At 37.6% G+C, this 22,912-nt stretch overlaps 1 protein-coding gene across 1 annotated transcript in view; it reads left to right on the forward strand.

Annotated features, from left to right (window-relative positions):
- Positions 1–22,912, forward strand: part of LOC137764628 (uncharacterized) — a 106,475-nt gene that overhangs the window by 58,439 nt on the left and 25,124 nt on the right. The window contains exons 4-5 of the mRNA XM_068543682.1: positions 20,288–20,460; positions 20,792–20,896. Coding sequence (XP_068399783.1) covers positions 20,288–20,460; positions 20,792–20,896 — 278 coding nt within the window. The remainder of the gene's footprint in view (positions 1–20,287; positions 20,461–20,791; positions 20,897–22,912) is intronic.

The following is a 22,912-nucleotide window of genomic DNA, read 5'->3' on the forward strand; positions in this document are numbered from 1 at the left end:
TGAATGAATGATTCTCAGTTCAATTTGCAATATTAATATTATAAATAGACTATGTATGCATTTGCGTGTATATTTATTTATATCAGCAATTGAAATGACTGAAATATTTATGTTTTCATCAACACTGAAAATTTTGAGTCATTGTGACAAGAAGTCAACTCAAGGCCAAAATGAATTTATTCTTGGTAAATCTCACAAAGTTAATAGGAAGTCACAAGCTGCAATTTAATCATCAATTCATCCCTGTTGATGGGCCACATAAAGTTATGGTGGGTTCTGTTCATCTCTTTATGGTAGCAGTTCTCAAAGAGTGCTCCTGAAACCAGCAGCAATGGCATCATCTGGCATTGTCTTGTTAGAAATGCAAATTCTTGGACCTCATCCCAGAAATACTGAACCAAAAACTCTGTGGGTGGAGCATATTCAAGTTTGAGAACCACTGTTCTAGGGAAAGCCAATTGCAAACAGATTATTTTTGAGAACAAAGCTCTGTTTATGTGTGTGTGTCCATGTGCACACATATGCACAAACAAAAACAAAAAAATTATTTGTGAGCTAAAAATGCCCCACGTTATGATACTGTATTATGATACATTATGGAAACACCATGTAGACAAGCCACCAAAATCAGAATGAGCAAATTTTAGGGTTGCATATGTATCTTATGCAGACATATGAATGAATCTATGTTCTCATGCCTATCTTGTCATATGACACTCTATTGATTTTGTCATAGCTATTTCCCAGTTCATTACCTAAGCATGCCATTCTTTAAAACATTAGGGGATTTAAGACTTAAATGTCTGAAAACTTCCTTTTAAATTGAACGTCCTCAATTATTGACACTACACCTGAAAATTTAATTGACAAGTTTATTGTAATAAAATGTGTCATTTAAAAATGTCACTCTCAAGATTTAGGTTATGGGTAAGATGGAGAAAACAGACTCCTCCCTACTTTCTCCCTGAATGCAGCTATAAAACCTGGACAGAATGTGTGGAGTAGTTATCTGAGGATGCTGAAAAGTAAATAATAAATAGCAAATTGGAGAAGAAGACCAAACTTCAAAGTACCACTGAACTGCTGTGAGTTTACCATTAGTTTTTCCCTGTTGCATGGTCCTGGAGGGAGGCACAGCTGCAAAAGTACATGGCAGAGCCCACATTTCTGACTGAGGGCCTCAAAAGAGCGGGTCCCAGGAAGCCAGAAAGCACTAAGGAGTTTGTGGAAAGGGAGGAGTTCATGACTGCAACCAAGTAAAGTTATTTATTGACTCCAAGACACTAAGATTTGCACATAATGGATCTCATCCTAATCAGCATATACAAGACTTTGAAAAGTGAATAGATAGACTCCTATCCAGGTCTCAGACTTACCACTGGCTGGTGCACACATGAGACAGATCTAAATAGCATTGGGCCTTAAAAACTGAAATGTGATGGGGACCATAATCCAGAAAAAGCAAGTTGGAACTTGCAACCTGAACATAATTTGGCTAATTGCCTGCTGAAACAAAAATACCAATATTTTCTGTAGGTTTTAAACAAGACCCAGAGTCTCATAATATAATATTCGAAATTTTCAGGATGTAATCTAAAATTACTTACCATAGGAAGAACCAGGAAAATGCAATTCTCATGGGAAAAGACAGTCAACAAATATCAAAATAACACATTCACATTATCTAATAGAATTTAAAGCAGGCATTATTTAAATGTTGAAACAGGCAATGACAAACTCTCTTAAAGCAATTAGAAAAATAGAAAGTCTCAGAGAAAAACAGAAAATTTTAAAAAGAACCCAATGAAAATTTCAGCACTAAAAATACAGCAACTGAAATAAAAAACACACTGGATGGGCTCAATAGCAGAATGGAGATGACAAAGGAAAGAGTCTGTGAATGTAAATTTGATCGATAGAAATTATGCAAACCCAACAACAAAGAGAAAATAAGATTGAAAAAATTAACAGAGACGTAGGTATCAGTAGGAAAATAATAAAAGGCTTAATATTTATGCCAATTGAGTCTCAGAAGAAGAGGCTAAAGAGTGTGGTACTAAAAACAGCAACAGCATAAAATAGATATCTAATGAGAACCTACTGTATAGCACAGGGAACACTACTCAATACTCTGTAATGGCCTATGTGGGAAAAGAATCTAAAAAAGAATGGATATATGTATATGTATAACAGATTCACCCTTGCTATATAGCACAAACTAACACAACATTGTAAATCAACTATACTCCAATAAAAATTATTTTTAAAATTAAAAAATAAAAATTAAAAACAACAACAACAAGAATTGAAGAAATAATGACTGAAAACTTCCCAAAGTTGGTGAAAGATATAAACCTAAAGATTCAAGAAGCTCAGTGAAAAAAATAAAAACAGTGAATTCCCCAAAGGACAAACTCAAAGAAATCCATGCCTAGATACATCATAATCAAACTGCTGGAAACTCAAAGCAAAGAAAAAATCTTGAGAGTAAACAGAGAAAGACAGCATATTATCTATAGGAGAATAAGGATTCTGATTACTGCAGCTTTCTCATCAAAAGTCATGGAGACAAGTGGGAAGTGGAATAATAGTTTTCAAGTGCTGAAAGAAAAGAACTATCAACACAGAATTCTGTATCTAGAGAAAATATCCTTTAGGATGAAGGTGAAATAAACATTCTTAGATGAAGGTAAACTAAGATAATTTATTGCTAAAGGACGTTTTTCAGAAAGAAGGGAAATGATATTAGAAGGAAACTTGCAACATCAGGAATGAGATACAACAGAAATGATGCATATCTGGGTGAATATAATAGACTATTCTCCTCTTGAGTTCTTTAAAAAATGTTTGATGGTTGAAAGGAAAAATTATAGCATTGTCTGATAGACTTTTCAATGTGTGTAGATGTAATATATGACAACTATAACATCTAGGGGGGAATATAAAAGGATCAATATGGTGGTAAGTTTTCTACTTTCCACTTGAAATGGTAAAGTATTGAGTCCAAGAAGATTATGAAAAGTTAAGTGTATATACTGCAATCCTTAGAGTAACCACTAAAAATCTATACAAAGAGATATAGTTAAAAACACAATGAATTAAGATGGGATACTAAAAAATGGTTCAAATAATCCAAAAGAAGACAAGAAAGGGGAAACAGATGAATTAAAAACAGATAATAGGGACTTCCCTGGTGGTCCAGTGGTCCAATGCAGGGGGTGCAGGTTCAATCCCTGGTCAGGGAGCTAGGATCCCACATGGCTTGCGGCCAAAGGGCCAAAACATAAAACAGAAGCAATATTGTGACAAATTCAGTAAAGACTTTAAAAATGGTCCACATCAAAAAAATCTTTTAAAAAAACCCCCCAAAACAAAAAAAGATAATAAAAAATAAAATGATAGACCTAAATCTAAATATATCAATAATTACATTAAATATAAACAGTCTACACACATCATTCAAAAAACAGAGGGGCTTCCCTGGTGGCGCAGTGGTTGAGAGTCTGCCTGCCAATGCAGGGGACGCGGGTTCGAGCCCTGGTCTGGGAGGATCCCACGTGCTGCGGAGCAGCTGGGCCCGTGAGCCACAGTTGCTGAGCCTGCGCGTCTGGAGCCTGTGCTCCGCAGCGGGAGAGGCCACGATGGAGAGAGGCCCGCGCACCGTGATGAAGCGTGGCCCCCGCTTGCCACAACTAGAGAGAGCTCTCGCACAGAAACGAAGACCCAACACAGCTATAAATAAATAAATAAATAAATAAATAAATAAATAAACATCTGATTGTCTTTTAAAAAAATAATAATAATGTTAGTGTACTGAAATATTGACTGTGTCCTAATTTAAAAAAAAAAAAACAGAGATTATCAGAATGAAGTTTTAAAAAATCATGTCCCTCCACTATATGCTTTCTACAAGAAACTCACTTCACACGTAATGATAGAGGTAGATTAAAAGTAAAAGGATATGTCACATATAAATAATAAATGGAAAAAGCAAAATAATAAATGGAAAAAGATATGCCACAAAAACATGAATTAAAATGACTCTTCCATCTGCTTTTCCTGGGAAAATATCTGCCATTCAAGAACTCTGACACTACAATATGAAGTAAACTCATTCACTTAAGTGAAATGTTTTCAGTGATCATCAGCCCTGCTTAAGCTGTTTCTTATTTTCAAGTGAGCTAAATACAAGCTTAATTAGGAACTAATGAATCTTTCTTCTGTCATTTCAAAGGGAGCCTTACACTTTCATGGATGTTTTTGTGTAGTGAGAAACACCGCAAAATACAAAGATTGATTTTAATTCTAAGGCAAAATCAACCTGAATATTCACACATAGACATTCGAATGAGAGAAACACATAGCCCTCAGACTTACATGTGGCTCTAAGTGTTTATTGAATATTCATAAATACATCAGATTTGTACATGAGCTCCCAGGTAGACATGCATATGCAGGCAGGTCACAGCTCCTTGGAAAACCACCCATGTTCTCTTCCTCAGCTATAGTATGTAACACATATGGTTCCTGTCATTAGCACTCATTTAGAGAGATAAAAATCCTCCAACAGCTAAGTTCAGCCTCTCTCCAGTGGCCCTTTCCTTTGATTTCCAAGATATCAAGTGGCTATTCACTAAACCCTATAATTACCAACCTCACCCAGTCCCACCTCTAACAGAAAAGGAAAGAAATGGCCTGTTTAAAAAATCTTGTTCCAATACATTGCATAATTAACATATCTTAATTCTTTCTGGTAGTAGCCTTCTTGTTAACTTTTTAAAGAAAGAAAAGACAATTGAAATATACATGTGTTGATTAACTGCATATAAAAATTTGAAAAATAACCCAGGGGCATATAGCATAATTTTTATTGTTAATATACAGTATGAAATATATTCGGTAGCTTTGTAATAAACAATAGTCATGGCATGGGGAAGTTTCTTTCTTGAAAACTTTTGAAGATATGAAGCTAGCATTGTTTTCTTCAAAGCTGGCTTGAATTCAGCTTGAAACACTGTTTTCCTTCTTTTTTGTTCTTCCTGTCCTTAACTTTTCTTCTGCAATGTGAAAATACAAGGCAGATGTCTTCATCTCACTGGAATGCTTTTAACCTTAATGAAGGGTTGTAATAAATCAGTACTTTTCAACCTGCTTTCTATCATCAACACATACATACTTTTTGAGATATTAGTCTCCACAGAGATTATTAGAAATAATTAGGACAAGTTAGAACTTAGAGTTATTAGTTTGTTAATGGACATATCATTGCTATTTGTTAACTACCTTTAATATGCAGAAAGTTATCGTGTTCATATGTCTAGAATTGTAGTTACTGGACAAGATCTTTTCTAAGTCATCAATAATTTATTTTTATGTTAGAATGTGTGTGGAATATGTATGCATATTTATGTGCACATACAGATACACATACTTTTAAAGGATTATTAAAGTATTATTGGGTGATTTTTTTTTGAAAGTTACATGTATAGATTATATCAATTTACAAATAAACTAGGAAATAAAGAGCATTTTTCACTTTAAGATTTTCAGAATTAATATAAAATTAGAATTTTCCTTTTCTTGGCCAGATAAGGTATTGCATTATTTCACATTTTCTATTTTTTATTTACTCAGGAGTCACAGCTGTCAATTTCTTCAATAAACAAAATTCAGTACTCTGAACTCCTCTCATTAATACACAGAAGAAAAATAACCTGCAAAGCTGCAGCCCAAAAAGAGGGAGGTAGTATAAATAACCTCATAAAATGTGACATCTTGGTGACCTATTTTAAATGGATGAAATTTGGCGATAGCAAAACAAATCGCTACTTTCCAAGATCACATGAATTAAGATGCAGCTAGGATTACTGCTAAAACCCTCAGCTAACAATGACTGAATGTGAAAATGTGATAGATTTGAATAAGCTTCCCAGTGTACTAAGCTAGGATAAATTTATCTGATGGTGACATCCATAAGAAAATTTTATAAGGCAGACTAACTACCTATCTTGATTCTCAAATGTTTAAAAAGCTGTTCTGACTTCCAATGAATCAAACCTACTCATTCACCTTTCAAGAGGCCATAAAGTTTCATGCCTGAAATTCTGGATCGGAAATTATGAGATTTAGGTTATGGGCTTCCTTCTCTGCAGAGAAGAAGTAGGCCACCCCAATTCTGTGGAATCCTTCTGCCACTTTATGTTTCCCTCTCACCTGGGTGACCAGGTTATAAAAGCTTTTTTTATATATTTGAGTCCACAGGGTGATGAAGTCTGAAGACTCAGCTTCCAATGTCAGCTCCGCCACTTGGGTGACATTAAGAAAATCACTTGCCTTGCCAAATCTCAGTTTTGTCATTTATAAAATAGGGCTGAAGGTATTCTGAGGATGTGTGTGAAATTGCTGTGAACAGAACAGCAAAGTGATATTCAGCCTTCCAGGCAAGCTATAGATGCTGTTGGTGGCTTGATCTTTATTGACCTGCCTGACCTTTAGCTTTGCTAACTGCTCTTTCCCTTTCCAATTCCTTTACAACACAGCATACATTCTGGTCATAATTCCAGGCAGAACTGTACGGGATCTCAAAACTGATCAGTTTGAGAAACAGGGGTCCAGAGAGGAAACCAAGATCCCTCAAGAAATCAGGATTTGAATCTAGGTCTTTAAACCACTGGTGCAACTCTCTTCCCTCTCTCTTTTATTCACTAATTCAGTCATTCCACAAACATTTATTGAGCATGTATTTTGTGCTGGGTTCAAGGCTACTCTAATCTCTCTTTCAAATAATGGTCTGTAAAAGCATTAGAACATCTTTCAATGCTGCTGTCTATGGCTGAGTTAAGATTCTGGTTATAATTTAATCATTATTAAATAATTATTAAATCATAGTACTTTTCTGTTGCTGTTATTGTTGTCACTGTTACTATTGCTAAGGAAGCCTTTCTTTAAGCGTGTACTGAGAAAGAGATCTAAGGTAGAGCTCAGATAAAAGCAGGTCTGTTCTGGGTGAAGCAAGAGTAACCCTGCCCCAGACCTCCCAAGATACTTCAGCCAAACTCCTGGAGCTTTAATGGTGTCAGAGTCTGAGAACCATGGCTTTGCATGATTCTCTTTCTTGGGCTTGACTTAATTAGAGGTTTCGTCTCAAGACAGAGTATGGAAGCATTTACTATTATTTCAAGAAGCCAGAGAAGCTTAGTTCAGTCAAAGAAGGTTAAAGTGCTTTCTTTCCATCATTCCTTGAGATACAGCAAATGAGAACTTTGCATTTCCTTGTTTGGGAAGATGCTTCCTTTGGGTATCCATATGTTACTTTGGCTCTCACTGGCTACTGTTCTCAAATACACAAGTCTGTTACCTATTCTAAGTCACTGCTTCCTCTTCCTGCTTCTCAGACCAAAATAAATGATTTGGGTCTTTAGAAAAAAAAAACACTTCTAACTCCAAATGAGTGATGTTGTTCATTGGCCTGGTTACAGTCTGTAATACTATGCTGGTGATATTAACAAACTCATCCTCAGAGTGTATTTTGCAGCTCCAAAGTCTTCTTTTCTCCCAGGAGCATGGGTGCTGGGTTTGATGTTTTGATAAAGTTCTCCCATCACTATAAATACACCATCAGTGAAGACTATTGAGTTGGGAACACATCAGGGCTAATTATGGTGAACAAGTCAAAATACTAAAAATACATATTAATAGATCTTCGTATGGAATCTGAAACAGCTGTATTTGTCTAGATTAAGAAGAGGTATATGACATGCAGTAAATGGACTATTTTGAACTAAGGGGTTTGGGCAAAAGGTTACATTTAAAACACAGGATAATTTAGTGGGACCAATTTATTTTATAAAGAATAAATGTAATAGAAGAAAACCTTGCTTTGAATAATTGAGTTTGGAATGCCCATCAAGCCAATCCAATTTTTGCACCTTACAGTCAATCCATGGGCTAAATGGCTTTCAGTTGTCTCTAGGATTAATGTGTGACATCTCCAGTTTACATATGCCTTGGACTAAGCCCATTTCTGTCAACCAAGTTGGAGGCATATAGCCAACATTTAGGTTCACGTTTGGGTTATGAAATGTATTTTACTGTAACTATATCTGTTTGCTAGATGTTTTATTATCAGAGCTCCACTTTCTTCTTTGTGGTCAGTGGACCACATCAGCTTCAACTGACTTAATCTCCAAGATTTTTCACACTAAATAACTTGTTTTGCTTGTTCACAAGAAGAAAAGAAAGGAAAACAGTATTTCTGCTCCATGTGAGTCTACCGGTAAATTACAAAGAATTAAAGCAGTTGGCCCTATGGTTTATTATGCAGACATAATTGGATAAAGAGGGCTGGTGCTATTAACCAACACTATTTTAATCCAAAATAAATTCATCTTATTTGAATAAGTGATTTTTTACTATATTTCAGATAGATTCCTACGAGTTTATGTTTCCCTATTTTGTTCATGTACAATATATGTAGGAAAGAAAAAATGATCATTCCAAGTGTTTTCTAAAAATAAAAAGCTGGGATTTGATTTTTTCAAATCTCTGCTTAAAGATGAAGTAGTCCTTTAAGAGTTGAGGGCAGGTATCATCCTTCCAGGAGTCCAACTCAATTTAAAAAGAATTTCTCTGTGGTTTTAAGGACCACAGTCATTCTAGCTTACTAGAGCAAGCCACTGTTGACCACAGATGAGGAGCAGAATCTTGCTAAGGGGGAACTCCAAGCCACCATGGAAAGGACACACTGAGCAGGGCAGAACTAAGAAACAACCCAACAGGATTTTTTATTTGTTAGTTTCCTTTCACACCCTCTAATATAGTGTTCCAAATGCTAATTTCTACGGAAGATGAATAAAAATAAGGAGCATCATTTTTCCCCCTCTGTCATAAGTCTGTCCATGGAAAGCACTGTATCCTAAAGACTCAGGATTAGGATAGTGTGTTTGCTTCTTTCCTCACCCTGCTCCCCTGCCATTTCTCTCTCCTTTGCGACAACCTTACCAAAGTGCGATAGAGCAAATATGAAGCCTGAGATAGAGATGGAAATGAATGGACAGGTGATTGACCAACAACTGTCTCAGCTCATCCATTGTCCACTGGACATACGGACAAAGAGGGGCCCTGTTTTGCTGGAAAGAAAGAAAGAAAGAAAAAGAAAGAAAGAAAGAGAAAAAAGGAAGGAAGGAAGGAAAGAAGGAAGGAAGGAAGAAGAGTGAGCTCACCAAAACTACACAAAAGAAAGATCAGAAATGCCATATTGTGTGACTGTAAATTGGTACCTTTCAGGAGGAGCAATTGGGCAGTGTTATTTCCCAAATACTTGGTGTCAACAAGTCCAGTTATAGGAATTTATCCTAAGAAAAATAATCATAAATATATATGCACCAAGAGTTAGCTACAAGTGTGTTCATTGCAGCATTATTTATAATGGTGTAAAACTAGAAACAATTTAAATTTCCAGCATAATGTTTTGGTTAATATATGATACAATCACCATTAAAAATGATGCTATCAAAGAATATTTAATAAGATGGAAAGATTCTGCAAGTTCCCCACAGTAAAGGCATTTGGTAAGGGTGCAAAAAATAGTTGTTGAATTAATTCTTAGGCAGATAGTACAACCCAGTATACAGATTGGTTTTTGGAAATTACAGTTTACACCACAGCTCTTTTCTTCCTGTGGTGGAACAGCTACTTCAAAGCCCCAAACATACAGGGAGAGTTAAAGAAGTCCTCAAACATTCAATAACAAACTGGAGGTTGGTATGTCGGAAGTCCACAGTGTGCCTCTAGGGAGAGATGTTGCCTAAGACTCCTGCATACCAAGCAGAATAATCTCACTTCAGTTCCCACTAAACTCATAATAGAAATCAGTACTTTAAAAATCCATCTTAAAGAAATTGTTCTCTCCTTGCTAATATCTCAAAGAATACATTGGGGCTTAGAGACTGCCAGGTCAAAACAATCCCAATGATATTTTTTAATCCCCTTTTTGAGAGGCCGTAGAATAAAAACAGTTGAACTTTAAAATGATCAAGTCAGTTTCTCTTAAAACCACACTGTGAGTTCCTCAAAAGGTAGAGCTTTGTACCTATAGGACCCAGCAGATAGAAGGCACTCAAATAATATGATCTGGAAGAAAGGGAGGGAGGGAGGGAGGAAGGGAGGGAGAAAAGAGGAAAGGGAAGGAGGCAGAGAGGAGGGAGAGAGAAAGGTAGAGAAACTAAGGGAAAGTAGGAGTAATCTCTGAGTGAATGAATGAATGAACGAATGACTCTTGTTAACATTGACCTTATGTTTGCCTTTTTGATAATCTTTATGAAACCAGAAGGTAAAGATGCTCACCCTCTTCATTATAATGATATTAAATGAATTGTTCCAGATAGTCTTTGATAAGTGCAAAAAAAAAAAAAAAGATGGAAAGATTCTGTGATATATTATGTGACAAGAAAGGATTACATTAAAAAGTGTGTGTGTGTGTGTGTGTAAAATAAATATTGGAAGAATCTATACTAAAATGTTAACAGCATATATCTCTGTATTGTGATATTCTGGGTTATTCATATATTTCTAGATGTTCTACAATAAATATGAATTGCTTTAAATAAAAAGAAAATATTTTTTAAATATTGGAAAAAGAGAAGCATCCTGAAAGAGATGAAATGGCTTTGTAGAAATTGAATGAATGATTAATTATTTAGAAATCTGCATTTTAAGTGCAAGCCAAGATAAAACATGATTTCTTTGTAGAAAGGCTTAATTGTTTCTTTAGAAAAACTGTCTTCAACTTGGCAATTTAGTAGCCTATCCATTCACATGTTTTACTTTTATTCTTTTCTTCCCCAAAACAAAGTTCAGATTTATAGCACCTGCTGTTGCTTTTAATGTAGTAGTCGCACCTAATTTCTATAGCACAGTGAAATTCCACCACTCTCCATTCCTCATTTTGCCTTCAGCAACAAGCAGTCTGGGAGACATAAAACCAAGATATTTTCCAAGGGCAGGTAGCAGACACTTTCACTAAATATGAAATACCAAAGCCACTCTAAGCGAGAAGGGCATTTACTAAAAAGGTTGCAAGTAAGCACCAGATAATTTTAAGCTGCTCAGATCCAGCAATTTTGAAGTTGGAAATAAGCCCCTAAGTCAAAGAGGTCTTTGAGAAGTATCATGAACCATCCTCCACAAAGAACCACAAAATGTCCATCTGGAAAAGATGTGAATTTGACCTTTGAATAAACAGCATGAGATAAAAAAGAATACAGAATTTTGTTTTCTCTTGCCAAAACTTGACAGGCATCGTAAAAAGATGGTTCAAGAAGGCATGGGCTATGGGACCCCCACCCAAATACTAGCTATGTGAGCTTAGGAAGGCTTTTGATCTCTCCATGCCTCAGTTTCCTCAGCTGTTCAAGGGATACTAAAGTACGCTAATCTCATAGGGTTAAGATAAAAGTGAAATAAAACACTTTCTGTACTTTGCATATGTTTGACAAATGACAAACAAAATATAAATGCTACTGGGGGGTTTTTTTCAGTTATTTTATTTTATAATTTTCATTTAGTTCGGTCCTATAACCAATAAAGGGACTCATCTTCTTATGACTTCCAAGAACTGAAAGAAATTCTTTGGAAATGTTTAGAAAACAGAGGCATATTCCAAAACTCTATTTCAGATTCATAGATATGGACCCAACTGATTTTGGGCTGCAATCCATAGCTTCCATTCATAATTGCAATTCATAACTTCTCAACTGCTCTTTGCTTCAAATTACATTCCTACATAGCTCTCTATCCTGGAATGCATATATAGGATACAAACAACTGACTTTCTCTGTAGTGTGGGATGATGTGGGGCAGTCATATGTAGTGCTTAAAAAAACTGCCCTTTAAAACAGAAAAGGGCTTGTGTGTTTCCCTGTTTTTTTGAACCTAGTCAATTAGCATTGATTTCTCCATTTCCTGGTAATCTCACTGGGGTCATAGGGATGTACAAATCATTAACAATTCTGAAAATAGTTTCTATGGGGCAGAGAAATCCTACTTAATCACTATGCCCACCTTTCCTAATACTTCATCAAATCACCATCACCTAAAGGAAAAATTAACATCTTAGGAGGTCCTGAATTCTACTCCACTGAGCACAGTATAGGTTGCTACCAATTTTGGTGTGCAAACTGAATCACATACTCTGTTAACCGTCTTTGCTGAGAATCAAAAGTAGCTGTGATCTTGACATTATACCCATCATTTGAACATGTAAATCCAGGCTATGACCACCAGACTCCAAATACTATTATTAGCATACATTATAATATCAAAGAGAATAAGCCAAATAACACAATAAATTGATTCTATTTTTGAAGGTGAAAAAAGTAAAAGGCAATTTACCACAAACAAAACTAGCCTCTGCAAAACGTTAATGGGCCCATCAATTAACTAATTGTCCAAGCATTACAGACACTCAGGCACATAAGCTCCATTGAAATAATTCCAATTTTCTTCATTAAAAAAAATGCTCCCATGACACACTTTATTAAGAAAACACATCCACTGCAAAGGCTCTAAAGAAAGAAATGATATCAGATTTTTTAAATTAATTAATATATATTTGGGTTATATTTTAAGAACGAGACATATATGTTCATATAGCATAAAACAAATAATTCTGAAATGAAAATCCTTACTGACCACATGAATGCATAGAATTATTTACTACTGTTGTCAAAACCTAATGGTGGAATTGAGGCAAAGGACCAAGGTCTGAGAGGTTCAAAGAAGGTCTTAGAATTAGGATCCATGAAGACAGGCGTATTTGTGTTTTCTTTTCTGCTGGGTACAGAGTAAATATTCAACACTTGTTGGATGGATGGATGAATGAAGAAAAATTAGACGATAATACCATAAACACCCTGTATATTTTTACAGTTGTGTGGTTGTGTAAGTGTGAGTGCATTATTCTAACAACTGCAGGTGTACACGGGCACCCTGAGTCAGAAAACTAGGTAAGCAAAACTCTTTGGCAAGTGGTGTCCCAACAAGCCTCGTTCCTGTCAAGCACAATCACTTTGCAACAGAAAGTGGAGGAATTACGTATTCCCTGGCTTTGCTTCTTCTGGCGCTTAGGATATCTTGGCCAGTACCTAGGAATTACATAAAAAGTAAAATTCTGATGCTTAAGTTAGCAATGAATTTGTCAACAGGAAAAAAAATATTTACTGTTTATGTAAATCACAAAATTGGAATAAGGCCTTGAAAAGGTTAAAGTTTTGGTGTAAATGGCAAGTGTCCAAACAATTCTACATTCTTTTTTTTTTTTAAAGGTTATGCTTTCTTTTTTTTTTTTTAATTTTATTTTTGGCTGCATACGTTATTTGTTTTTCTCTTTTTTGGCTGCGTTTGGTCTTCGTTGCTGCGCTCGGGCTTTCTTTAGTTGCAGTGGGCGGGGGCCACTCTTCGTTGCAGTGCATGGGCTTCTCATTGCGGTGGCCTCTCTTGTTGCGGAGCACGGGCTCCAGGCATGCAGTCTCAGCAGTTGTGGCTCGCAGGCTCCAGAGTGCAGGCTCAGCAGCCGTGGTGCACGGGCTTCGTTGCTCTGTGGCATGTGGGATCTTCCTGGACCAGGGCTCGAACCCGTGTCTCCTGCATTGGCAGGTGGATTCTTAACCACTGCGCCACCAGGGAAGCCCTACATTCTTAAGGGTACTTGAGAAAGAACTTTTGTGAAATTTTTTAAATCATAGCATTAAAAAGGGAATGAAAGTATTCTAGTACAGTATCACTATAAAGCCCAAGTATTTGGGGGTGCTTTTTTGAAAGCTTTTGACAAGGCAGTCTCTATTCATGAGATACATAAAAATATATATGTAAATATGTAAAATGTCGGACTTCCTGGTGGCGCAGTGGTTGAGAATCCGCCTGCCAATGCAGCGGACAGGGATTCGAGCCCTGGTCCAGGAAGATCCCCCATGCCATGGAGCAACTAAGCCCGTGCACCACAACTACTGAGCCTGCGCTCTAGAGCCTGCAAGCCACAACTGTTGAGCCCACGTGCCACAACTACTGAAGCCCGCGTGCCTAGAGCCCATGCTCCGCAACAAGAGAAGCCACTGCAATGAGAAGCCCGCACGCAGCAACGAAGACCCAACACAGCCAAAAAATAAATTAATTAATTTTAAAAAATATGTGAAATGTTAACCATAAGTCTTATCATTGCTGTGGTATATTCTCTTTTTTTTTTTTACTTTTTCAATCTTTTACTTTTATTTTCCTTTACACTATTGCTGTAAACATATTTAAACTTGATACATGTTGAATACATCTTATTACTTGTTCTTTGTATTACTAGTGTTACTGTGGTATATTCTTGATGGCCCTGTTACTTCCTGGTATTTAAAAAGAGTATGACCGTGAACATAAGCTGGTGATACGGTTTCGTTTGTTCTTTGTGGCCTTGTGTCATTATTTGATACATAAATCAAAAATAGGACTTTGGTCTTCATACTAGATTGCATGCACTATTACAGAACTAAAAAGGAAACACCAGATTTTCAGAATCTGTGTTATAGCAAACGTCATAATTCCACTCCAGGCACGGTTTATTTTTGTTTGTTTGTTTGATGTGTTATTTTGGTTTGTCTGTGGTGTTTTTGTTTCTGGCTACAATGCTCTTATTATATAAACTATTTTTAAAAGATTATAAAATAGATTTTATAGACGATCTCCATTAAAATAGTTCACCAGCCATCACTGGAATCAAGGCTTAATATTTTGAAGGTTTTCTATTTTAATTCTTTGATACAATGATTTTCAAGCATTTGCTACTTGCCCTTCACTATGCTAGGTCCTGTTAAAGATGCAGAAGAAATACATTATGTAACTTACATCAGATGAAATAATTAAAAGAGCATTATAAGACCAAGAGTCAAGTGCTAAAATGTATACTGTGAGCTGTGCATGGGAAATCAGGTGCATCAGGGTGTGTGGAGGACCAGGTGGGTAATGATAGAGGGAGCTAGAACTAAGAGGAGCCTGAAAAAGGAGGAGAGAGGAGAGTATTCAGGGCACAGAATTGTATATGCAAGAAGGTGGAAGTGGGAAAATCAAACAAAATAAATTGGGGTATAATTTTCTTCTTGGAAGTTCCAAAATGATCTATTAGCTAACATTTATTGAATATTTATTAAGGACCAGGCTGACTTGACTTATTTAATTTGAACCTTAAAAAAATGACATAAGATACTATTATTATCCCCATTTGCCAGATTAGGAATCTGAGATTTGAGTGCAAGTTACACTGCCACACAGCTCATAAGTAGTGAAATCAGAAGTGAACCCTGGCAATGCAGCCCCTAAACCATATTTTTTACATTATATTGATTCACAGGGTTCTAAATGCGATAATACAGGTAAGGGAGATAGACAGGCTTAGCCTAATGTTGGTTATACGAGCTTCACTGTGGGCAAACTGTCTAGAGGTTGGGAACAGTATTTCCAGGACTGTGAAATATTCTAGGTCCTGAAGACAACCTTTAACTGAATTCCTCATTTTATAAAATGTGCACATGTTCACCAATGATACAGCTGCGATATCTCTTCAATCATAGAATCTGCTGTCATGGAGTTCAAGGAAGGCATTCCAACTCTACACAAAAGTCAGCCAAAGAAGTCGAACCCTGGGCAAGTCACTTAACCTTTCCTGATTTCAGTTTCCTCATCTTAAATGAGGGGGAAGGACTTGGTGATCTCTAGGGTCCATTTTAAAATTCTACAAGCATTTTATAAATGTCACTAACAATTTCAGACAAACTTTAGAATTCCAGAAATGGAAATATCAACTGAACAATGAGTAGCAGACGCCATGTGGAAGTTCTGTCATGATCGTTCTTAAAAAAATAAGCCTTCTTTGTTTCATTAGTGACACAGGAAAGCAAGTACCCCAAAGACTTCCTTTAACAATTGAAAGTCTTTATCATAAGACAAATACAAAAGAACTGAGGTGTACTGCGTGAAAAATGGGAAATGTGTATTTAATATCAATTTTTTTGTCATAAAAACACCGTAGCCTCATATCTTAATTAATCTAAATATTCAGGAGAATGAAATACATTTTACTGAAGAATGCTTGAGGCCAACGGTATCATTAGCTAATTGATCTCTTGCTAAGACAAGTGATGAATCCACCTAAAATATCTATTTCCCGACTGTTTATGTTTAAACAACACCATTTCCTAAGGAGAAACCTGCAAATGAAGCACTTCCTAATTTAACAGGATCATTCTGAAAATAAACCGTTAAAGAACGCTCAGTGAATTCCTAAGCATATCATACAATGATTTTAGTTTCCTAAGTCCCAGCGTTTTCATGTCCTGTGATAAAAGTGAGAAGTGAAAGGCTCATGTTCTTTCCATTTACTCTTTAGATTATCTTCATGATTTTATCTTTGTCTGTTCATGATCATTCTTACAAAGTGAGCTTTTCCCCATGTATGTTTTCCAGAGAGCTTTTTAAATTTTTCATTTATTAAGCTATAATTTACAGACAGTAAAATGCACAAATCTTAAGTAAATATACAGCCCGATGATTTTTTTTTACATATTATATGCCATGTTAACCACTGCCCAGATTAGGATATAAAACATTTTCGTCACCTAGAGTGTTCCCTGTGCGCCTTTCTAGTCAGTAACCCTCTTCCCACTGAAGCAGCTGGAATTCTGATTCGATTTCTGTAGACTAGTTTTGCCTGTCCTTGAAACTCGTATCAATGGAATCACACATTATGGACTCTTGTGTCTGGCTTCTTTCACTTAGTGTGACGTTTTTAGATTCATCTTTGTTGTGTCGGTATCAGTAACTCATTCCTTTTTATTGCTGAATGCAGGGATATAAGACAGTTTATTTATCCATTCACCTGTTGATGGACATTTGGGTTGTCTGGGCTGTCATGAAGAAAGCTGTAATGCATTTCCTTGTGCAAGTCTTCTTGTAGACATGTGCACTTGTTTCTTCTGGGTGTACTCCCAGAAGTGGAATTGATTTGTCATAGGGTAGGTAGGTGTTTAAGTTTCTATGTATTTTTATGAACACTGTCTGAGAGTTAAACACCTATTGTCTAGGTGTACAGAGTTGAGATCTGCAGGTAGGAAAAAAATGGGATTTCCGGGCACACTCTTTAATAACCTCCCAGATCCAGCATTCGGACAGCAACTATATAGAAGCTCCAGCAATTTTTCAGCAGTTACCTGTTCACACAGAGAGGGTGGATGCACCTCTCCCATCCTTCATGGGTGCTGAGGAAGTCCTTCCATCAGGGAGATTGTTCCCTGGAGATGATCAGATGATGGTTCAAAACTCAGATTTGCTAGCAGGAAATGCATCGCAAAACAAATCCTAGCCTGTGAGAATCCTGAGCAAGGCCAACCTGGCATCTCCTTTGCCCACTCAGGCTTCCATGGAATTTGATAAGCCATCAGGTCTAAGACTTCCCTGTATCCCTGAATCAAGCGCTAGACTTCAGCCTCAGGAGGTCCAGTCATTTTAAAACCCATCTCCCTCTGTTCAGATAATCATCTTTGCTCTGATTTATGGTGGCTGGCCTGCAGGTGTTGAAAAGGCGGTCTTGATTTAGCCAGAAAGCAATATTCCCAGAAAGTATATTTCCATGGCTACCTCCCCCTCCCCCACTACCCACCATCGAAACCAACCAGCTCCTCACCCCCTCCAGCTGTGAATCTGGAATGTGCCTTGGGTCATATTTGTGTCATTGGTAGCAAACCCTTATAATTCTGCCCCCAAATCGGAAAGAAAAAATATCCATAGGGATCAAGGAGAGTGTCTCCTTACACAAATCTTTTTTCTGATAAGAGGTGACCCATAGCCAGAACCAGAGATTTATATATGCATTTTGACATAAATCTGCATCTGTAATTATGGGTCATAAGGATCTTTATAGGCTGCACTAAGTTGGTGAAGAAGAGTTACTGTTATTGACAAAGCATTGACCTGAACACTAATGGAGGAAAAGCTAATCATTTTTTTTCCCCTGAGGAATGGGACTTCTTGACTAGCTGTGAATCCCTTCCAACCTGGGCCTCTGTTAAGTATCTTTACATCTGAAAATAAACATAACGGAGTCTCCCAAACACGTCCTATACCTGCACATAATTATAGATGTATAAGAATTTCAAAACACATTCTAGAAGCTTTTCTAATCGTTTCCAAGGTAGTGATGAAGGTTTGCGAGGTGACTGAAGAGGCCCATCTAGATGTTGTGACAGCAAGTTGTGTGTGAGGTACGCTCCGTCTGAGAAGGACCAAAGCCTATTTTTAGCCGGGCCTGGTGGCTCCAAGCTCACCTCCACCGTTAACGTTAATAGAGCTCAGGGCGGCCGACTGCTGTGTAGGCGGCCCGGAAAACGTACTCTTTAGAGCAATGGAAGGTTAAAGTAAGCTTTAAATCACAGCCTTATCATACTTGCATGTTATTCCCCAGTCTGCCTAAAAATAGAATCTCATTACTTTACTTCTACAGCATTCTTAGGTGTGCCGAACTTTATTATTAATAACAGCATTTCACATATATGTAGCACTGTCTGCTTAAGGGAACTTCACAAGTTATACACAGAAAACTTTCCTACCTTGATGTAATAAGCAACGGGTTAGGAGGGCAGGAGCTGGTGGTGAGCAGCGGCTGCCCTTCTCTCTCCAGACAGGAGGCAGAGGCAGTGGCGCCAGGTGGCTCTAAATGAAGCCGCTCTTTGAAGGTGAGCCATTTGAATTCTTTGAAAGTAGGCTGTGTTTTTCACCGATGATTCGCAAGGCCTTGGAGAGGATCGCAGTAACCTCAGGAATAACAGGCTGCTTCTATAATACACTTCGTGTGTACCTAGTCAGGTCTTTTAGCCGGGTTTTGGAAACAACAAGAGCAACAAAATGGACACCTTTCCCCAGACCCCCAATCAATCAGGTGGTTCTGAGGAGGCTTTCTGTGGGCTCCCAAACCCAGCTATTTAGATTGGAAGGAGGAGGGAACATTATCATCCCCATCTAGGCTTCTACCAGTTCCTCAAGACTCTAGTTCAGCCATGGAGCTTAATAACCATGTGTGTGTGTGAGAGAGAGAGAGAGAGTGTGTGTGTGTGTGTGTGTGTGTGTGTGAGAGAGAGAGAGCTGGTGTGGTAGCAATAGGTATTCAGACAGCCTGCCATTCAGTGACTCAAACCTAGGAATGGGATACTAATTTCTATACAATTAGCGCATTTTAGTGTAAGCACATGTCATCTAAAGAAGCAGCCTAAGTCAAGACTTCCACCACAACAAGTTTATGCTAGAGTTTGGTAAAACTCTATTCACACAGTGTACTATCAATGGGAAAGCAATTTGACAACATATATCAAGATCCATTAAAATACTTACTTTTTAAAACCCAGTCATCTGTCTTATTTCTGAGAATCCCTTCTGAGGAAATCATCTGCAATGTGGGCAGGTGGGGTGGTGGAGTATAAATGTAACTATGTTAACCGCAGGACTGTTTAAAGTATTTTAAAATTGACAACAACCTAAATATCTACCCATAGAGTTCTGGTTAAATTCATACTAGTGTATCCAATCAATGGACTATTAGTAACTCAATTCTGAGGATCCACTGGGAATTTTCAGAGGGATTCTGCAGTGGCTTTCACTGGGAGGAAGGTTTGAAAGAAGAAGCTTAATGGATTCTTTCTAATACAGCTTCCCTTTGAAAGTGGTTTTCAAAATAGCCAGCCAATTCCACTCTTCAAAGATGAACATAATGGCTGGGTGGCTCTTTGAGTGTAGCTGCCAAACCCCAGCAGCACAGGGATGACAACATCACGCTTCCTGATAAGTCTTTAGGATAGGCACAGTTTACTGAAGGCTACAGGCTGTGTTTTAGTCAATTTACACGCATGATTTCATTTTATCTTCCCCCAAATCTCATGAGGTATCATTACCCCATTTTACAGACAAGAAAACTAAGTTCTAAAGCAGCGCAACTAATCTGCCTGACTTCAAAGCCAGTCAGGAAATCATCCTAAGGATTAGATGACATCATGCCTCAGGACATAGCGGCAGTTAGTTTTACAAACCACTATACAGCGTTGCCTCTTGGGATGTTAATCTAATTTTTTAAATATAAAAAGCAGTTTTTGGTCTAAAACAGAAACTGTTGATGCTGTGTAGACAAGTTCCAGAAGAACCATTTGGCCAGCACCTTTAGCCAGCATAGCCTTTTAGTAATTAAAACTCCTTTTCCATCTGTCACTTACAGTTCCAGTTCCTCGCCAAGCTGGAGATGATAAAGGTGAACAATGCTTTTGGTAAATGGAATTCTTCAGTATCGGTCTTCACTATGAGGAGAGCCTTCTGCAGTGATGGACCACCAGACTTCCTTGGGGAATCAGGCTATGACACTTTAGAAATGGAGAAAAAGGGAAGGAGAAGGCTAAGAATATAGAAGAACATGAGTACATTTGCTATGAGAAAGTACTCCTAACAAATGGATCCATCAACACAGATGTATGAACTGTCATTTGATGAAATTACATGGGGCAAATATCGGTTTCCTTAGAGGAAGAGCATTGTTCTTAAAAAGAGCCTTTTCACGTAACATATGGAACTCTCCCTTGATGAACATAATCTGCATCTTTTATTACATTCAAAGCTTATTTTTAAAAAGCATGTTGAGCCAAGTCCCCTTTTCCTCCCTCACACCCAGTTCCTGCTCCATTGTACCTTCAGGCAGGACGACCGGATCAATCTGGCTTCCCATCAGGTGTTCAGATAGTCCCCAGTCGAGTCGGAGCCCAGATAGAGGAGGGAACAGCGGGCTGCCCTACACTTCTGGAGGCATTCCCGCTGAGCCAGTCTGCAGCCCTGAGTGAGCTGATCCTCTTGTCAAGAGGAAAACCCAGGGTGAGGAAGCCCTTGCTTTGTTCCAGACAATCATAAAGGCTCACTCTATTAAATAGAGTATGTGCTTATGCCTTTCTGTACCATTTTTCCACTTCTGCAACTTCCAGGACAGACTCTCTTTAGCTGAATTGGAAATAAGCATTCGTTTGCCTCTCCTCTCCATTTCTGCTGTTTTAGAAGAGGTGTTTATAAAACAGGTAAAGTTCAGCTTCTTGGCCTCTCTTGCTTAGAATGTGAAAACTATGGAAGAAGGCCAACATTCTGAGGCCCGAGGAAAACTGCATCTCCAACCCGTGCATGGAAGAAGAACCACAGAATGAAAAGCACAAGATCATTGCATCACCTCTCAGAAAGCTTGCTCTGAGCTGCTTGATGAGCTATATTTGTGTCTCTTCATGGATTTTTTTCTTTTTTTAGAAAATGAGACCAGACACTTTGTATTTTCCCCTCCGTTGGTGTCTTAGAGGTTGTTTAATCTCAAGTGAACTCAGTTCACATTTTCCTGGCAGCTTTAGCTCTCGGCTCAAACCATTTTACTCATTGCATCATCCTGCCAGTCGGCAAGCAGGGACCTAATTAGCTCTTTGCTTTAATGGCAATAGTTAAATTTACATTATTAATTTAAATATTACAGACTCTGTGGACTTGAGCACATAGCTGACATAAAGATGTAAAATGAATAATAAGGTGCCGAAAAACACCAGAGTCATTATTCCCATCATGTTCAAACTTCTAGCTATAATGGTATCAATTAAAACTCTAATCCTAGCAAGAAGCTTTGCTGGTTCTCTTTTGTTATAAAAGCTGCATTTATATTTAAATGCTGGGCTGGAGTATTCAAGTTATACCTTGTGAAATAGAGTGGTCACATGTGTCAAGAGACATAATTACAGTTCTAATTATATTTTTGATTTTTTAAAACACCCAAACGGTAAAATTGTAGTAAATTCTTCAGCATCCCGTTCTGTATCACTGGCTTTTCCTACCTCCTGAAGTGCTGCAATCACTCTGCAGTGTCAAAACCTGTTTAGGTTGCAAGACAGATGGGACTTTCAAAATGAAATGTACCTATGACTGTTTGCTACTATATATATAAAATGTCTCATTTAGTCTCATCTGTGATTTTCCAAGAGGAAAATGTTTCCAGGAGCAATTTATCTCAGTCCTACAGGTTTGTATCACTGAATGACCATCTGAAAAAGAGGACCAGCATCTTTTCTTAAAGGGAAACTGCCTAAGTGTGTTACAAGGAGATGTTTCAATGCAGTAGCTGAACTGCATGAAATCATTTTTAAATGAATGAAATGCAAAATATGAAATAACTGAAAATATGAACTTCAGATTTTGCATTTGGTGTATGAACCTTTCATCTGAGTTCATAGAATATTTCATACCGTTATCCGTGAGAACAAAACAACTGGTAGGAAAGATAAAATGAATAGACAAAGACATTTTTCATTTTTGTGCCAGATTGAGCTTTTTAGCCTCCCAGTTATCTAACCAGCTCTCTGCTGAGTAAACCAGCTTAGTGCTTCTTTGGCATGAACTCCCTCCCCTGCTAAGGTAGCCCCCTCCTTTGTCAGGGCTGCAAGACCCTGGTAAAGACCCCTCAATCCCCTGACTCTAATCCCTCCTTTATGGCCATTATTATTATTATTATTATTATTATATCTTTGATTGAACATTCTAATGTGCCCTCTCAAATAGGTTCCTTGTGGTCAGGCTCTGTGTAGGATTATGCCGAGCCCTTGGGAGGGGCTCAGTGATGTGACTGAGCCAGAAATGAGCTAGCTATGGAGGAAGGTTGCAATGGTTCACCCACCGGGGTTAAAGTCACTTTTCCTTTGGATGTGTAGAATGCATTATTCCAATTTTACAAGACTAACAATAACTTCATTATTTATTTGGATCAAAAAATCCGGTTTCAACTATACATGGATCGTTCATCAGTGTGGTGGCCGTGGTCTAGTCCTGCGCTCTC

This window comes from Eschrichtius robustus, chromosome 5 (genome assembly GCF_028021215.1).
Source record: "Eschrichtius robustus isolate mEscRob2 chromosome 5, mEscRob2.pri, whole genome shotgun sequence".
NCBI lineage: Eukaryota > Metazoa > Chordata > Mammalia > Artiodactyla > Eschrichtiidae > Eschrichtius > Eschrichtius robustus.